Source organism: Equus caballus, chromosome 11 (genome assembly GCF_041296265.1).
Source record: "Equus caballus isolate H_3958 breed thoroughbred chromosome 11, TB-T2T, whole genome shotgun sequence".
In the NCBI taxonomy this organism is placed as follows: domain Eukaryota; kingdom Metazoa; phylum Chordata; class Mammalia; order Perissodactyla; family Equidae; genus Equus; species Equus caballus.
Genome location: NC_091694.1, coordinates 34277641 through 34297658, shown reverse-complemented (window position 1 = coordinate 34297658; position 20018 = coordinate 34277641). Strand labels below are relative to the sequence as shown.

The 20018-nt window shown below is 35.5% G+C and overlaps 1 protein-coding gene across 1 annotated transcript in view; it reads right to left on the bottom strand.

Moving 5' to 3' along the window:
• MED13 (mediator complex subunit 13) overlaps nucleotides 1-20018 on the bottom strand; it is a 101193-nt gene that overhangs the window by 64564 nt on the left and 16611 nt on the right. Inside the window, exons 4-8 of the mRNA XM_023652937.2 lie at nucleotides 4997-5142; nucleotides 3977-4174; nucleotides 2294-2488; nucleotides 1616-1778; nucleotides 1308-1418 (exon numbers count right to left, since the gene is read on the bottom strand). Of these exons, the coding sequence (XP_023508705.1) occupies nucleotides 1308-1418; nucleotides 1616-1778; nucleotides 2294-2488; nucleotides 3977-4174; nucleotides 4997-5142 (813 nt within the window). The remainder of the gene's footprint in view (nucleotides 1-1307; nucleotides 1419-1615; nucleotides 1779-2293; nucleotides 2489-3976; nucleotides 4175-4996; nucleotides 5143-20018) is intronic.

Genomic DNA, 20018 nt, shown 5'->3' with positions numbered 1-20018 from the left:
CCAGGGTTTCACTGGCTCAAATCCTGGGCGCAGACATGGCACTGCTCAACAAGCCATGCTGAGGCGGCATCCCACCTGCCACAACTAGCAGGACTCACAACTAAAAATACACAACTATGTACCAGGGGGCTTTAGGGAGATAAGGAAAAATTTAAAAATCTTTAAAAAGAAAAACCCCGGCCCTAACTCCATTCCTTTGGCTCACATCCATGACAAAAAGAGGTGGCCAATTATTTGCTCACAAGTCCTGGTTAGGGATGTCAATGCCATTACTATTTTTTTTTCTTTTTCTTTTTTTTTTTTTTTTTGAGGAAGATTAGCCCTGAGCTAACTGCTGCCAATCCTCTTTTTGCTGAGGAAGACTGGCCCTGAGCTAACATCTGTGCCCATCTTCCTCTACTTTATATGTGGGACGCCTACCACAGCATTGCTTGCCAAGCGGTGCCATGTCTGCACCAGGGATCCGAAGTGGCGAAGCCCGGGCTGCCAAAGTGGAACGTGCACACTTAACCGCTGCGCCACCAGGCTGGACCACAATGCCATTATTTATTTGACTGCAAAAGCATATGATCTAGCTTTAATTTGTAGAATAAAATAATAAATCCTACGCAATATAATCTCAATGCCTCTGATAATCAAATCTCATCAGAGGCCCCAATATATAAAATAAATACAACTACCTAAAGAATTCCAAGTTCATTCTTCTAACAATCTTTCAACCAATACAGTCTCTTAGAAAGCTTGTAATTTTACAGTACAGCTTTTGGTCCCTTGTAGGGATCATATTTTCTGAATCTCAGTTCAGCATTTCACCTACAGTTTGCCCAAAGGGATGTTATAAGAAACTGCTACACAAAACCCAATACTGTATTTGCTATATAAAAAGATCGGGGAAATTTTTATCTAGTATACAATATATCACTTTTTTATGAGAACCCTTGGGAGAAATTTCTCAGGCATAGTGCCAACTATGAACACTTTTGTCAAGAGACTTGTGTGTCTTTTACCTTACAGATGCTATATATACCCTAATCCAGTATTAAATTCTTATTTGGCTGCAAAAACAAGCTTTCACAGTCTGACTCTGTAAACCGTGTAAGAACTTAAGGCATACGTTTGTATGTACTTCTATAATCAGCTCCAAATTACTGAATTTTTTTCCTCAAATTTTTTCTTTTGAAAAAAATCCTAACACACTGTGTCTATATAAGCTACCTCAAATAAAGTAGGGCCTAAGTATTCAATAGCATAAGAAACTAACACACACACGTATATACAGACATTAATCAATTGAAAAAAAAATCTACCTCAAACAGCTGCAATTTGTTCTTTGTGTGGCTTCAACAAAATCCCAGGATGCTACTTTATCAGCTGACTCCTCTTCACACAAACCACCTGATGAAGCCGAATACTTCCTCCTAAGATTTGAAATTATGCAATTCTTTAGAATTCATAAATTTTCTGAAATCCTAAATTAAGCATTAAAATTGAATTTTAAAAAATTAGTTTTCTGAATTAAAGAAAGGTCATATAAATGACTTTATATTTTAATTATCTCTTATTTACACATAACTACTAACATGAAATTTTTAAACTTGAAAATGAAAATACATACTTGTTCTGTGCTCTGTTCATATTGCATTCTTGCCAAACTCTATCCACCACATGATTTGCTAATTTTCTGGGTATTTTCCCACCATGGTGGCTAGTACTATCTGAGTTGAAGCCATCAGATACTGAAGACAATTTGACCCACTTCTGGGCAGACTGAGGATCAACTGAAAATAAACATAAAAGAATAGGCTGTAGGAGAATAAAGGTAGGTTTAAAGAAACATTATTATTATTTTTTTTAATTAATTTGTAATACAACTTGCTGCAGCTATTTGGTAACTCTAGTTATATTTTGAGGCAAAAAGACATGTTACTTTACTTAAAATACAGAAAGCAAAAAATTTAAACAGGGATGTGAATTGGATGGTGGTATTACATCAATGCTGATTTCCCATTAAATGGTAGTTATATAGGAGAGTGTCCTTAATTTTGGGAAATACATTGAGTACTTAGAGGTGTTGGGGCAACACATCTGCACTTTGCTCACAAAGGTTCAGAAAAACAAATGACAATGAATGTATCTGTATAGAGAAGGTGATGGAGCAAATGTTAATAGTTTGGGAATCTGCAAACTCTTCAGTAAGTCTGAAATTATTTCAAAATAGTTATTTTTTAAGTGTTTACTGTATTCAAAAGAACAGATTTATCACTAGAGCTAAGGAAACAAACTAGTACAATACCTGTTTGGACTTCCTCAGGAGATGTAGGTGGTGTAAGAGTAACCGAAGACATAGCAGGATCTCTTGTGGAAGCAGGCACTTGGTGGACACCCAAGCAAGAAGCTGAACAGTGAGAGGATCCCACAGAGCTAGGAGTAGGAATGTCTGACTGAGGGACTAGAACAAAGCATGCTGGATAGATCATTCGGACACCAGCTGAAAGGAAAAAAAAAAACAAAGGACAGGAAAATCAATTACTATTATAATTGTAGTAGGATTAGTTTCACTTAAAATTATTGTAATGGAAAAGCCGATATAATATGATCACATTTGTTTAAATAAAAATATATTTAATATATTTTTATAAATATATGCTCTTTTTGGCATAAGGTTTTTCTAGGAGAAACCAAAAGAAGCTGTTGGTAGGGGCTACCTGTGGTGAGAGAGACTTAGAAGACAGTAGCTTTCTCCTTTCACTTTTGGATTTTTCTAACCATGAATATGTATTACTTTTTTTTTTTAATCTTTATTTGCTAATCTGACCAACCATAATAAGTATTACTTTTTAAAATTTATTTCAAAAGTTTAACAAAGGTAATCTGGGCACTAGGATTATAGACTATCTTCTGTTTTCTTTATACGTTTCTATTTAAAAGCCTAATATATGTTTGTGGGGTTTTGTTTGTCACAACTACTCTGGTTGCAATATATTTATTGAAGTTGAATATTGGTATTCTTTTCATTTGGGGAAAAAACCCCAAAATCTCAAAATAAGGCATTCTTCACATGTAACATTACCATATGATTCCATTAAACACAGTACTGCAGATTCTAATCCCAATTATCTGCTCAATTATACATTCCTCACACCTCCCTTGACTCTCTAAGGTGGAGTATACATCTTCACCCCATTGTTAGGCTTGGCCTTGTGACTTGCTCTGGAATTAAGTGTATGTGACATATGCCACAACCCAACAGAAGCTTTAAATGCGCTTGCAGGATCAGTGCAGCCTCTCTTACTTCTGCCCTCTGCCTTGAGATTATCATGTGCCAAATACATTTAGCTTGTTAATCTGGGTCCCTGAATGAGAAGACATACACAGAATACAAGCAATCTGAATAAATCTGACCTGGGTAGAGCAGATCAAAGCCACAAGTTCTTTAGGTACATTTTCTGCCTTTTAAGTTATTGGTGGTGACGGTTTTGCCAAATGTTAAAACACTGCATAGTAGAGGTTGTCAACTTTCCAGCTTCCAAATATTATTCATTCACAATTATTTTCTTCCCACCTTTAGCATGCTTGCCTCTAGGTGGAATATATTTCCCTGCCCCAAAGATTTTGGCTTGGCCATGAGCCTAGTTTTGTCCAATGGAGTGTGAGCAGATGTAACATACATCATAAACTAACAGAAACTTTAAATACACTTACATAGCTAGACTTGGTCCCTATTATTCCCCTGTTCTTGTAAGAACAGCATGTCTCAGATACTGGGTTCTCCTTGAACCTAGGTTGCAGAATGAGAAAAAACAAGGAGCCAAACCACAACCAACCTGCAGCATTATATAACATGAGCAGGAAATAAGGAAGAACTAAATGTTTGGTGTTGAAAGCCACTAAGGTATTAGAGTTATTATTCATAGAAAAATCTAACTAATACATAGAGTCGCATATTTTCCCCTTATGATTAACACAGAATCCATACCAACAAGAACTTCTACTGCAGCTAAAGAATCATCTTCCCAATCCATATCTTCCTGTTTTTCTTCAGACATCTCCTTCAAGCAAGATGAGATAGGATAGAATTGTTTCCATTCACCAATCAATTTTTTTGTAGCTGAATCGGACATCTTGAATGCCTGTCCTGTGAGAGTGCCATTTAGTCCAAAAGGGCTTAAGATAACTAGAAACCCAAAACAGACATGAAGTAAGTAAAGACGGTTACACAAAATAAGATAACAATGAACAGTATGGCAAATAATTCTGAAATTCTAAAAAAGTAAGATAATGATCATTCCAGAGAAAAATCAATTTAACATACTTCATTATTGTGAAGATAAAGTGAAACCCTGAGTTTATTATAAAAACTTACAATTTTGTCTACCCAAAAATCTCAGATGGACAGAATTTCAACATGAACTGGGAATATTTGTATATCCTTCAACTTCTCTTGACTTCCACTAAGGAAAAGCAATTTCAGGAAAAACAATGTGTATATATACATCTAAATACCTACAATGTACTGCCACATAAATTTTTAAGAAGCAAATATTAGGCTTAGAATTACAACAAGAACACACTGCCAGTCTTAAAAACAAACTGGCAATCTTATGAAATATTTCCTTAAGTTCAACTATTTTCCTGGTATAAAGTATATCAGAAGTCCCTGTGTACCTATGTTAAAAATGGCCTATGTGACCTGACACACAAGACGACCTTGAAAACATAAACACATATATCTGCTAAATGCTATTCAAAAGAACATTTCAAAATATGCTACCATTCATGTACAAGAATTTTTTTCATAATATTTGTATCAAAAATTTATTTCATTGACTTAATACTGTAATGGGGAAGAAGAAAGTAAATTACACTAGAATCATTATTAGGCTAAAGATTGGGGGAAATCTTCTCATTAATCCCAAAATGTAAAATTATCAATTTCAATAAGAATTTCCTTGAAACAACAATAAAAGATCAAATACCTAAGCCAATAAAATACTACCTTGAAATGGGCTATTAGACTGCTGAGCAAGAGTGATATGCTCTTCACTAAGAAGGTATACAGGTTGATGTTGGTTAATTTCCACACTGGTACAAACATTGCTGTCTCCATGCAAGAAAAAGGTGAAAGAGCAGGACAAGTGTTCGCTAATAAAGAAGAAAAAGTTACATTTTAGTGATGATTAATAGCCAAAAAATAAGTTAACTTGCTTTTCTTTACTACAAAGTTAAACCACAAAAATGCCTTCTCTTTAACTCAGAAATTCTACTTCATCATTTGAAGGAAAAAAATCACAGATATGAGCAAAGATTTAGCTATAAGAAATGTTCTTCACAGCACTGTTTATAGCAGAAAAAGCCGCAAATAGAGAACCAGTTAAACAAGTTAGGTACACCCACACATACAATTATAATACAGCCACCAAAATAAGTCAAGGTGGGGGAGCAGGTTTAATGGGAAGGGTAGGCTACCAAAATAGTACAGACTCAATTTTTTTAAAAAAAGAAAAAAGAGGGGCCAGCCTCGTTTCAGAGTGGTTAAGTTCACACGCTCCGCTTCAGCGGCCCAGGGTTTCGCTGGTTCGGATCCTGGGGGCAGACATGGCATCGCTCATCAGGCCATGTTGAGGTGGCGTCCCACAGACCACAACTAGAATATACAACTATGTACTGGGGAGCTTCAGAAAGAAGAAGAAAAAAAAGAGAAAAAAGAAAGGCTTCCTTGGCAAAAAAAAGTCTAAGTGTGCAATAGAATTAAAGCTGTTCTAATTTTTATTTTCCCCTCTATATAAGAAATTAAATACAAACATTTTCACATTTTATTATTTTCTGAAATTGGGCTGCATGCAATCAATCAAGCATTTAATGTACTGCCCTCAGCCCATCCCCAATGAAAAGTTATTTTAAAGCAATGATGGATCTTACAATTCAAGGTATCCTAGAATCAAAGTTGTATGCAAAATAGAACATCTTATGAAATTTAGATATGAGTATACAGGTTGGAACTTAAAAGTTCCCAAGAGGAAAGCAGATGTATCCCTAAGACAAAACTTAGAAAGGTCAAGTAGCCCAGAAGAGAAAGAGATTGTATAATAAGAAGAATCCACTTTTCTTATTCCTTCTCAAAATATAACCAGTAATAAGCTCAAAACCTGTTGTACATATCTATAAGCCCTCAAATTATTTCCAGACAAAGCAAGGGCATAATGAATTAAAATTAACTTACAAAAGTAAGACTACAGCTAACAGAAGTGGGAAAATAGAAGGTAGGAGAGGTGAAGAGTAATGCAGAGCTGAGAATTCCTTCATCTTATATATACATGTTAGGGAGCCAACATTTAGGTAATGTCTAAAGAGTTGATAGAACAAGAAATTGAAATTGAAGCATATCATTCCAGTTAAAAAGGTAACCAACAGAAAAACTGAAAATAACACAACTAATAAAACAAATCTTATCTATCATGGTAAAAAAAAATCAGTAAACACTGTCAGGTGATCCATCAAGGTTTAGAGGTATAAGCATATCTGGAATGCTGCCAGTAACCACCAGTAGCAGTAGTAGTAAACAAAAAAGTTAAAAAATAAAAAACAAACAAAACCTGGTCATTTCCAGGGAAGAGGACTAGAACAATTAAGTGGGGATCTTTAATTTTTCTAAATTTATAATACCATTCTGTACTGCTTGAATCATTACTTTAAAATTTTTTTTAATTATGAATTATATAGATTAGTCAGTGATTACTTTATCTTTCTCCACCCCAGTAGCTTTTGTTGCTTTTTTAAAAAAATAAACTTATTTTTGGAATAATTTTAAATTTATAGAAAAGTTGCCAAGATAATATAGAGTTTCCATATATCCTTCACCCAGTTTCCCCTAATGTTAACATCTTACATAATCATGCTACATTTGTCAAACAAGTAATTAACATTTGGATTTCACCAGATTTTCCACTTATGCCCTTTTTTTCTGTTCCAGGATCCAATCCAAGATACCACACTAGCTGTTAGTGTGTTTTTTTCCAGCTTTACTGAGGTATAATTGATAAAGCCAATAGGTTTTAATAGGAAATAAAATCAATACTTACTTTATTTAAAAATAAATTAAGTTTGTTTCTCCTCTAACTAATCCTATTGGAATAGCTATTGGTTGAGTATAGACATTTGCTTTGGTATAAGAGTATAAATCTAAATAATCACCAAGATAAGCAAAGAAACTGTTAACTAATAACTTTGAGAGCAGTCCATCTAAAAACAGACCACTGCTAATGCTCATTTAGAGTAAACTCAATTTTATTATTGCTTTCCAGCAGTATTTTCCAGCAGTGGTACGGTATCTATACTGCAAAACAGACCAAAAAAACCTACCAAACACAAACCTAACTCCAAATGCTTAAAACAAAAAACCCAAGGACAGACATTCAAAAGAATTCTGTATTAAACTTAGTATTACATTCAGATCTAAATGCACTATATGAAACCACTATGTTAAAGCAAATGTTATTCCCTTATTCAACAAGTATTTTACAGCTAAGCACATGGCACTAGGCTAAGCACACAATTGTTCAATTACAGTTATAGTAAGTGCTATAACAAAAAGCTGGTATAGGATGCTATGAGAATGTCTTAACAAGACCTAGACAGTGAAAATAAACTTTTAATTCCTAAAGGGAAAAGAATCAAACTTGAGTAACATCATAAAAGTTATTCTTACGTCCTATGTTGCCTTACATCGGCCTACCTCAATACCTATTACTTCTCCAACCTCATCTCTTACTAGTCTTCCTCTAATACTTTCCCTTCTCCCTCAACTGGCCTCTCTGCTGTTCCTTAAACACACCAGGCCTCTGCACCTACTGTTACTAGACCTGAAACACTCTAGATATCTACATTCACCTTAGTCAGGTTTTTATTCAAATTATCTTCTAGGTGAGGTCTTTACTCATCACCCTACTTTAAATGGCCCCTCAATTCTTCTTCAGGCATTTGTTTTGTTTTGTTTTCGCTAAAGAAATAATCACAATCTAACATATTATACAGTTCACTTATTTCTTATACTTGCCCCAGAATGTAAGCTCTACTGGCAGTTGCTTTACACTTCTACCAGCAATCTTTCTAAAAGTTAATTCTGATGATGTAACTGGAAGGCTCAAAATCAACAGTTCCCCAATGCCTTCAGGACTAAATAAAAAAAAATCTTAGCATAGTACTTTAGACTCTTCACAATCTGATCCTTGCCAAACTCTCTAGACAGACACACCAAGAACTTCCCCTGCATTTACCACAAATTTCTCCCTACCTCTTAATCATTCCTCAAGACTCCTCTAAGCGTTATCTCTGTGCTCCTATAATATTCTACGCTTATCATATCATTTATCATAGCACTATTATTGATTTACTAATTGAACTCCCTCCCAGGTTATAAATTCCTTGATAAAAGGAATTATAACTTTAATATCCATGAAGATTGAGTTATTGGTCCCAATTCTTCACCCCTTTCTCTCTCATTTTTTTTTTTTAAAGATTTTTCCTTTTTCTCCCCAAAGCCCCCTGGTACATAGTTGTCTATTTTAGTCATGGGTCCTTCTAGTTGTGGCATGTGGGACGCCACCTCAGCGTGGCCTGACGAGAGGTGCCATGTCTGCGCCCAGAATCCGAACCAGTGAAACCCTGGGCTGCTGAAGCAGAGTGCTCGAATTTAACCACTCGGCCACAGAGCCGGCCCCTCATTTTTTTAATCATGGTAAAAAATATAAAATTTAGACATCTTAATCATTTTTAAGTGTACCATTCAGCAGAGTTAAATGAATTCACATTGTTGTGAAATAGAGCTACAGAACTTTTTCATCCTGCAAACCTGAAATTACACCCATTAAACAATAATTCCACCTCCCCAAGCCCCTGGCAACCACCATTCTAGTTTCTGTTTCTATAAATCTGACTACTTTAGATAGCTCACATAAGTAGAATCACACAATATTTGTCTTTTTGTGACTGGCTTCTTTCACATAACATAATGTCCTTAAGGTTCATCCATGATGTAGCATGTGACAGGATTTTTTCTCCTTTTAAAGGGTGAATAGTAATCCAGTGTGTGTAAATAACACATTTTGCTTAACCATTCATCCATCAATGGACATTCAGATTGCTTCCACCTCTTAGCTATTGGGATTAGCGCTGCTACGAACATGAGTGTGCAAATATCTCTTCAAGATCCTGCTTTCAATTCTTTTGGATATATACTCAGAAGTAGGATTACTAGATTATACAGTAGTTCTATTTTTAATTTTTTGAGGAACCTCTATATTGTTTTCCATAGCAGCTGCACAATTTTACACTCCCACCAACAGCGCTCAAGAGTTTGAATTTCTCTATCTTGAGGGTTTTTTTTTTTTTTGAGAAAGATTAGCCCTGAGCTAACATCTGCTGCCAATCCTCCTCTTTTTGCTGAGGAAGACTGGCCCTGAGCTAATATCCGTGCCCATCTTCCTCTACTTTATATGTGGGACACCTACCACAGGATGGCTTGCCAGGTGGTGCCATGTCCACATCTGGGATCTGAACCAGAGAACCCCGGGCCACCAAAGCATAACATGTGCACTTAACCACTGCGCCACTGGCCCAGCCCCTCATTTTTTTGATAGTAGCCATCCTAACAGATGTGAGGTGGTATCTCACTGTAGTTTTGATTTGCATTTCTCTGATTAGTGATGTTGAGCATCTTTTCATATGCTTCTTGGCCATGTGTATATCTTCTTTGAAGAAATGTCTGGGCCAGCCCTGTGGCCCAGTGGTTAAGTTCAATGTGCTCTACTTTAGCAGCCTGAGTTCGGCTCCTGAGCATGGACCTACACCACTCATCAGCAGCCATGCTGTGGCAGTGACCCACATACAAAATAGAGGAAGATTGGGACAGATGTCAGCTTACAGCAAATCTTCCTCCAGGGGAAAAAAAATATCTATTCAAATCTTCTGACCATTTGTCAGTTGGGTTATTTGATTTTTTTTTTGTTGAGTCATAGGAGTTCTTTATATATGCTGGATATTAATCCCTTATCAGACACATGATTTGCAAATATTTTCTCCTATTCTATAAATTACCTTTTCACTGTTGTGTCCTTTGATGCACAAAGGTATTTAAGTTTGATATAGTCCCATATGTCTATTTTTGCTTTTGCTGCCTGTATTTTTGGTGTCATAATCCAAGAAATCATTGCGAAATCCAACGTCATAAAGATTTTCCCCTATGTTTTCTTCTAGGAGTTTTATAGGTCTTATATTAAGGTTTTTAATGCATTTTGTCTTAATTTTTGCATATTGTATAAGATAAGGGTCCAATTTCATTATTTTGCATGAGAATATCTAGTTTTCCCAACACCATTTGTTGAAGAGACTGTCCTTTCCCCATGAGTGGTCCTGGCACCCTTGTCAAAGATCATTTGAGCACATACACAAAAGTTTATTTCTAGACTTTCTATCCTATTTCACTGATTTACATGTCTGTCTTGATGCCAGTACCACACTGTTTTGATTACTATATCTTTGTATTATGTTTTGCTTACTCCTCCCTTTATCCAGGTTCTTTGGTGTGACTCTGTAATTCCTCCCATTAGAGGTGAAATATACTTCCCCAAACCTTGAGTTATTCTTGCTTTATGACTTTGGCCAAGCAGAAGTTTGAAATGTACTTATACAATTCATCTTGCCCTCCGGTGCTTCTTTCATTGCCACAAGAACATGCCCTGGCTGGCTCACTGGTCTAAGGATGAGAATCATAGAGAATACACACCACTACCCAATCTATAGTTTACAATGTGGACTAGATTGGGTAACACCCAGTTGACCTGCAGATACATTAATGAGAATACATGCTGTTTTAAGCTCCTATGTTTGGGGGGGGTGGTTTGTTACACAGCAATACCTGATACAGAAACTGGCACCAAAGGTGAGGTGCTACCATGACAAAAAACTAAATATGTGGCATTGGCTTTGGGACCAGATGACTGGTAGCAAGGAATATAAGACACTGAAAAACGTTAAGGAAATTATGATGGAGGGCTGGGAAAATAGAACCCATGTTATGTAATGGAGAAATACTTCATAGAACTTTTGCCTGAAATAATCTGGAAGACAGAAAATGTGCCAAATGAACTTACAGAGTTAGGCAAACAGATCAAATCAAAGAGTAATTTGGCTGTTACTAGCTATACTTGATAAAGTACTAAAAGAGATTAAATCAGAAAAGAACTTGCTGGTTTTCAAGCATAACTTAGAGAATACAGATAGCCCAAAACCATAGGGCTGGAAAATAAAACTGTTTCTTAACAAAGTGATGGTGTGTGCTGTACTATAACACAGTCTCAAGGAAAAGACCAAATCAAGAGTGTGACTCTAATTCCCTTTGTTAAGAATACCAAACACGACTCTTGACACCAGTTGAAATATTAGGATTTTAAAACGTTATTCTTAAGCCTCCATACATTTATTTTTCTCAAAGAAAGTATCTAAAGTAAACAAACCTATATGCAACTAATTTTGTTACTATATATGGGAATGCACATGCAGCCATATTTGTGCTTTTCTTTCCTTTGAGTGTCCTCTGTTGTGATACAATTCTTCTATAATTGTTAAGGTTGAGTTATAGAGCATATAAACAGATAATTCCTAAATAGCATTTTTATCTTACCAAACCACTAATGTTTAGTTTCTGAGAGGGCTATGCCTATTCTATGTATTGACACAAAACAGGCAGAAATCAATTTTCAAAGCATTTTTCTCTCTAAACAACAAAAAACGATATGAGAATTTAAAAGCAAGACAAAATGCTAAAAAATGTGAACAAAAATTCATATTCAACTGGTTAAAATGACTATTGTTTTACATTACAAGCTTTTTACAGGTTTTTCAGGAAATTTTAGAAGACAAATATTGCTTGGTAAAGGGCAAAATTTAAGGGTACAAGGGGAATTACTAACTAAAAATACTTATGTCAAGGAAAACATTAAGTAAGGAAGTGACTCAAGCAAGAATAATCTGTTACATAGAGAAACTGTAATTTATTAGTTTTAGGGATCAAGTATGCTATACAAATGATTATAAATGCTGTGTGCTTACTCAGTAACTGAACAGCAGATCTTAAAATGTGAATTACAAATACTTCCAAGAATATTTGTAAGTATAAGCAACAACCTAAAACAGTCTCATGTTCTTTATCCTTAAAAAACAAAGAGGCTAGGAGACCTCAATTTTATATCCTCATTATTTACTGGGCTTTTAATCAGTGAAATATAGTTCTTAAAAATACAGCTTTCAACTCTGTTTCATTTCATACATAAAATATTAAATGAGAATAAAAAAGCACACTCAAAATAGATTTTTGCCATGATATAAAAAGCAAATAAAATGACTAAAAATTTTCCTAAAGAGATTATTATAATCTGGGAAATGTTAAAAAGAAGTACATTAACTTAAATTCTATTAAATATTATTTCAGAAAATTAACCTGGTATATACAAAAATCAGGGCTCATAAAATGAAGGCCCATTATACCCTTTTCTATACATCAAATCGAGCACCTGACCATCTTAACCTTTAAATTAGAAAAGAAAATTTGGCTCTTTGATGTAAAGTGATAAATTGATCTCCAAGGGTTCTTTGTAACAACCCAATATTCCAGCATACAAAACACATGATCAATCTCTCAGCTCCCAATGTTTATCTGTACTGCCCTACCTTCAAGCAGCTCTCAACTCTATGATCTAACTGTAACATAAAATGGTTTAAAATAAACCAAGTTTGTACATGATACAGGAGAAAAAACTAAACGTTCTAAACATGGGGTAAAATTTTTGAAATTCTTAAATCAACATTCTAGTCAGAAAATATTAAAGGACAAAGAGAATGTTAAGTAATAGTGCCACACTAAATTCAGAATGGCTCTTCCCTCGAGCAGAGATATCATTTATAACATTATCTCAAACATGTTTTGGTACTCAGCACTTAGAAAAATTGAGTTAAAGCAAATACATGTAACTACAATGAGAATCCAAGGTACTATTAGGCACTATAAAGTATTATAGAGAATACTACTGCTCTCCAGGAGCTTATACTGTAGTAACCAAAACAAAAAGGTATGAGTGAGGCAGAATTTTACAGATGAAACCTGAACAATCTTCTACTGTGGAAAAATGTTCCTCATTTAAGGACTGAAATCGAACACAAGATTCTTTATTTCTAAGACAGAAAATGAAAATATGCTTATAGATTAAAGTTAGCTATTCTAATAACATAGTTTAATATGTATATTGTACTGCTTTAGGGGATGTGCTATATCTAATCTATTTTTAGCATTTCCGTTAGGTAGGTACTTCTAGAAAGATGATATCCCATTTTGCTGGTAGGGAATTCAAGGCACAGAGAAGTTAAATGGCTTGTCTTAAAATCATAAAACTAGTTAAAGGGGATGTTGACTTAAAATCCTAGTCATTCTGCCAAAGCAATCCTGAGAGCAAAAGAATAAAGCTGGAGGTATCACAATCCCTGACTTCAAAACATACTACAAAGCTCTACTAAATCAAAACAGCATGGCACTGGCACAAAAACAGACACACAGATCAATGGAACACAATTGAAAGCCCAGAAATAAAACTACACAATCTATGGACAGCTAATCTTCGACAAAGGAGCCAAGAACATACAATAAAGAAAGGAAAGTCTCTTCAATAAATGGTGTTGGGAAAACTGGACAGTCATATGTAAAAGAATGAAAGTAGACCATTATCTTACACCAAACACAAAAATTAACTCAAAATGGATCAAAGACTTGAATGTAAGACCTGAAACCATAAAACTCCTAGAAGAAAATATAGGCAATATATTCTTTGACATCGATCTTAGCAGTAACTTTTCAAATACCCTGTCTACCCAGGCAAGGGAAACAAAGAAAAAAATAAACAAATGGGACTACATCAGACTAAAAAGCTTCTGAAAGGCAAAGGAAACCATCAACAAAACAAAAAGACAACCCACCAACTGGGAAAAATATTTGCAAATCATATATCTGACAAGGGGTTAATTTCTAAAATATATAAAAAACTCACACAACTCAATAACAACAAAAAAAAACCCAATCAAAAAATGGGCAAAGGATATTGACAGACATTTTTTTCAAAGAAGATATATAGATGGTCAACAGGCACATGAAAAGATGTTCAACATCACTAATCATTAGGGAAATGCAAATCAAAACTACAATGAGATACCACCTTACACTTGTCAGAATGGCTATAATTAACAAGACAAGAAATAAGAAATGTTAGAGAGGATGAGGAGAAAAGGGAACCCTCATTCACTGCTGTGGGAATGCAAACTGGTGCAGCCACTATGGAAAACAGTATGGAGATTTCACAAAAAATTTATAATAGAAATACCATACGATCCAGCTATCCTACTATTGGGTATTTATCCAAAGAATTTGAAATCAACAATTCAAAGACACGTATGCACTCCTATGTTCATTGCAGCAGTATTCACAATAGCCAAGACATGGAAGCCACCCAAGTGCCCATCAACCGATGAATGGAAGAAGACGTGGTGTGTATATACATATATATATACACATACACACACACACACACGCACACACACAATGGAATACTACTCAGTCATTAAAAAAATACAAAATCGTGCCATCTGCAACAACATGGATGGACCTTGAGGGTATTACACTAAGCAAAATAAGCCAGACAGAGAAAGACAAACACCATTATGATTTCACTCATATGTGGAAGATAAACACATGGATAAGGAGAGCTGATTAGTGGTTACCAGAGGGGAAGAGGGTACGGGTGAGGGTGAAAGGGGCACATATGTATGGTTATGGACAAAAATTAAGACTATTGGTGGTGAATACGATGCAGTCTATACAGACTGATATATAGTAATGTACACCTGGGGAAAAAATAATTCTAGTCATCCTAATGATCAATTAAATTAAAAATGGGCAAAGGACTTGAACAGACATTTTCCCCAAGAAGATATACAAATGGTCACCAAGCACGTGAAAAGATGCTCAACATCATTAATCACAAAGGAAATGTAAATCAAAACTACAACGAGACACCACCTCACACATATAAGGGTGGCTATTATTTTTTAAAAAAAGAAAGGAAGAAAAGAAAAGAAATAGGTGTTGATGAGGATGTGGAGAAACTGGAATCCTCTTGCACTGCTGGTGGGAATGTAAATAGGTACAGCCACTGTGAAAAAGAGTATGGCAATTCCTCAAAGAAAATATCAAAAACAGAATTACTACATGATCCAGCAATAGCACTTCTGGGTATATTCCCAAAAGAATCAAAAGCAGGGACCTGAACATATATTTGTACACCAGTTTTTATAGCAGCGTTATTCGCAATAGACAAAAAGTAGAAACAACCCAAAAGTCCATCAAGAGGTGAATGGATAAACAAGATGTGGTATAAAAATAAAAAATTATTCAGCCTTTATAAAGGAACGAAACTGTGGTGCATGCTACAACATGGATGAGGATCTTGAGGACATTATGCTAAGAGAAATAAGCTAGATACAAAAGGGCAAATACTGTATGATTTCACTTATATCACAGAATTCTATCACATTCACAGACACAGAAAGCAGAATGGTGATTACCAGGGGCTGAGAGGATGGGAAAATAAATTACTTAATAGGCCGATTTTCATTTTGGGATGATGAAAAAGTTCTGAAGATAGTGGTGATGGCTACAAAACAATGTGAATGTACTTAATGCCACTGAACTGTACACTGAAAAATGACTGAAGTGGTAAATTACTGTGTATATTTTACCACAGTTTAAAAAAAACAAGGCTTAATCATTTTAATTCCTAGATTTTTATTCCATCAATTCAATAGTTTCCAAATCTTTCATTAGAATCACTTGGCAATCTTTTGAAACTTCCAAAGCCCAGGCCACACTCAGGTTAAAACACAGGTATCAATATTTTTTTAATCTCTCAAGGTGACTTCATATCCAGACAAGTCTGAGAACCAGTGCATTAATCTCTATTTCTGTAGTCCTCATAGTAATTTTTTTAAATTTCTTATGTATACAGGTATAATTTCACTATCAGGGATTCTGAACACAGCTCCATGAACAAAAGATCTATATTAAAATCCAAAAGATAACACCTTATCTGTGAATTTTGTATATACTTCTGCTCACTTAGTGAACAAATTACTCACATTATAAAGAACACTTAGAAACAACAACATATTATTCTGGTTTACAACTTCAAGTGCTCTGCAAGTACTCTTTATATGCTTGTATTTCCCCGATAAGGAAATAGTAAAACAGAATACTTAAGAATTACTATCACTTTAAAAAGATGTAGGTATAGGACATATAGTGAGACAGGGTCCACAATCTGTCTCATACTCTTCCTGCCCTGTAATCCAGCTCCAACACCTGCAAGTTGTATGGCCTTGGACAAGTTACTTAACCTCTCTGTGCTTCAGGTTTAACAACTGTAAAATTGGAGTAATAACAGGGTTGTTGTGAGAACTGACTTAATACATATTAAGCCCTAATTTCAAATGCTGCCTGGCCAGTTCTGCTTATGCAAAGGTTTCTCACTCCCCTCACTCCTTCAGAAAAAAATTTCTCTATTATCATTCACATTTAAAACCAATAGTTCAAAAAGACAGACTGGTAAGAGTCAGTAGTAAGAAGAAATAGGGGCCGGCCCCGTGGACCAGCGGTTAAGTTTGCGCACTGCTTTTGCAGCCCAGGGTTTTGCCAGTTCGGATCCTGGGTGCGGACATGGCAATCACTCATCAAGCCATGCTGACTGAGGTGGCATCCCACATGGCACAACTAGAAGAACCCACAACTAAAAATACACAACTATGTACCGAGGGGCTTTGAGGAGAAAAAGGAAAAATAAAATCTTAAAAAAAAAGAAATAATAGTAAGAAAAGCTTAACAGGGGGAAAAAAGAGAGAAAGAAGTTGTTCTTAACACTTAATTTTTCTCATAAATGTTTCTGGAAAGCATGAAAATGTGGAAAACTGACCATGCAAATCCTAATGACTCAACCACCACAGAGAAATTTAATGGGTCACAAGCACTATTATATCATCACTTAAGATTTCAGAACTAGATGCATAATAATCTTGATGACAGGCATTAATGACAGACGAGCATAGAGAGGCTGCAGGGAGGGGAAAAAAAGACAGTAGCTATGCCCAACCTGGGAAATTGTGGACACCTTGACATAGGTGGAGGTTTCCCCTACCTTTGAGATTCCAGAGCACACTCACAATTCAGCATACAATTCCAAGAGGGTTCGCAGACCAGACAGAAGATATCTTTTACCAAAAAGCATTACCAAGCTTACCCAGGCTTAAAGCCCTAGAACGGCACTGTTAATGCAACAGCCACTATACACAAGCAACTACTGAGCACTTGAAATGTGGCCAGTCCAATTTGAGATGTACTCTAAGTATAGAATACCTATTAGCTTTTGAAGACTTAGAGAAAAAAAAGTAAAACAGCTCATTAATACCTTTTGCATATTTAATTACATGCTGAAATTATATTTGGGATATACTGGTTTAATAAAATCTATTATTAAAGTTAATTTTTTTTTCAGGGTGGGGTGAGGAAGACTGGCCCTGAGCCAACATCTGTGCCGATCTTCCTCTTTTTTTTTTGTATGTGGGATGCCACCTCAGCATGGCTTGATGAGCAGTGTATAGGTCTGCATCCAGGATCCGAACCCACAAAACCCAGGCCACCAAGCAGAGCACACAAACTTCACCACTAAACCACCAGGCCAGCCCTTTTTTATTTTTTTTACTGTGTGTACAAAAGATTAAAATTACAGATGAGACTCACATTATATTTCTATTGGACAGAGCTAGCTTAGGAAACAATAAGATAGGAAATGAGTCCTTAGAAAATTCAATAGTGACAGCTCTTAGCTTCCCTAGAAGTTCAGGTTTTCAGAGGTATTAAGAAATCCAACCAGGGATGAGCCCCATGGCCTAGTGGTTGACTTTTAAGTGCTCCATTTCAGTGGCCTAGGTTCAGTTCCCAGGTTCGGACCTACACTGCTCATCAGTGGTCACTCTGTGGCGGCAACCCACACGCAGAATAGAGGAAGACCAGCACAGATGTTAGCTCAGGGTGAATCTTCCTCAGCAAAAAAAGAAACCCAACCAAAAGACATCCCAAAGCTATACAAAATGGCTACTAATATTTTTCCAGAGGAGATTTAAATCTTGTGCTTATGTTTAATTAAAATGTTGGAGATAAAGTGACTGTGTAAAAGCCATAGGTGTAGTGGAAGACAGACATAACTTTAGGGGTGAAATTTTAAGTATATTCTTTCACTTACTGCCTTAAAAACAAAAACAACCTTGACTAACTTCTTTACTGAAGCTCCTAAAATATTAATTATAAGTGTAAAGGCTCTGGTACAGGCAATACCATCCAAAAGAACTTTCTGCAATGATGGAAATACTCTACATCTACACTATCCAATAAACAGCCACTAGTCATAGGAGTACTTGAAATGTGGCGCATGCAACTGAGGAACTGAATTTTTTTTTTGAGGTAAAATTGGTTTATAACACTATATAAATTTTCAGGCGTACATCGTGATATTTTGACTTCTGTACAGACTACATCATGTTCACCACCAGAAGTCTAGATGCCATTTGTCACTCTACAAATGTGCCCTTTAACCTTTTCCACCCTCCCTCCACTTGCCCTCTAGTAAATATCAATCTATTCTCTGTTATCTCTGTGTTTGTTTGTTGCTGTTGTTTAATTTTGTGAATTAAAACTACAATGTTGTTGTGAATTTTTAATTTTATTTTCTTCAATTAATTGAAATTTAGCCACAAGTGGCTGGTGGCTACTATATTAAACAGCACAGTTCTAAAACTTCTCTGAAAGAAAAAAAAAAAGCATTAAATTTCCTTATTTTGCCCTAATATTCCAGTTACAACTAACCTGTACAAACACTTAGGGATGTACTCCTCTCCTTTCTGTGAACTTTGCCTGCTTCATCCCACAAGACCCAAAATCTCTGCAGATCAGGTTCTTTGCTACTACTTAACCCTTAATTTCAGGACCCAAAATAAGAGCTTAGAACATACGGAACCAGACATTTGAATTTATCTCCTTTGTGTTAGATCCAGGAAAAGTTTATTTATTCTATCCTATCTATATCCTATATTGCCTTTTAAAATCGAGGTTAAAGATAACTATCTTACACAGCAGAGTAAAAATCTCAAAGCAGATTTACCAACTAAGCAATACATTTTTTTCTATAGAAATTAACTATATGGCGGGATGGGATAAAATAAAAGTGTATATTAAAATCAAATATGTTCCCTATTAACTTATTTCTCTCCTACACAACCTCAACTGCCACTTATTTAGCAGACCTCCTATCTCAATACATACTGCAAGCTATTGGACTAGCTGTCTTAAAAAAAAATTCATTACTAATATCTTTCTATCCTGTGTACCGTCCTAGAAGCATTTAAACTCTTACTGAATATACAAAACTTAACTGACCACTTAGCTAAATTGCTACAATAGATTCAACACGACAAAAAGCTTAACCAAACACAAACTTTAGAAAGTTCTTCAAAATAATCTTATCCGAATGTGCTCTCAAACATCACAAGTTTGTAACATCTTTTCACTAAGAGACTATTTAAAACCTACAGTAAGTCATTGGTACATGATTTACATGGGTACAGCCCATTTCCCCTGGTTTCACTAGCAAACAGAGTGACTGTCATCTGATCCAGTCCCCTCTAGTGTAGGGAAACACCTAAACTGTTCAAGACAAAACACCGGTCATTCTTTTAACCAAATATCTGAAGATTGGTAATTCTTTTAAATTTCGTGTTAAGTTTGTTTCAGTGGTTAATTACCCTTATAGGTGAGGGGTTCTTTACAGCTAACCCAGCTGTACCACTAGATTTAATTCCATTTCCTCTCTTTCAGTCCC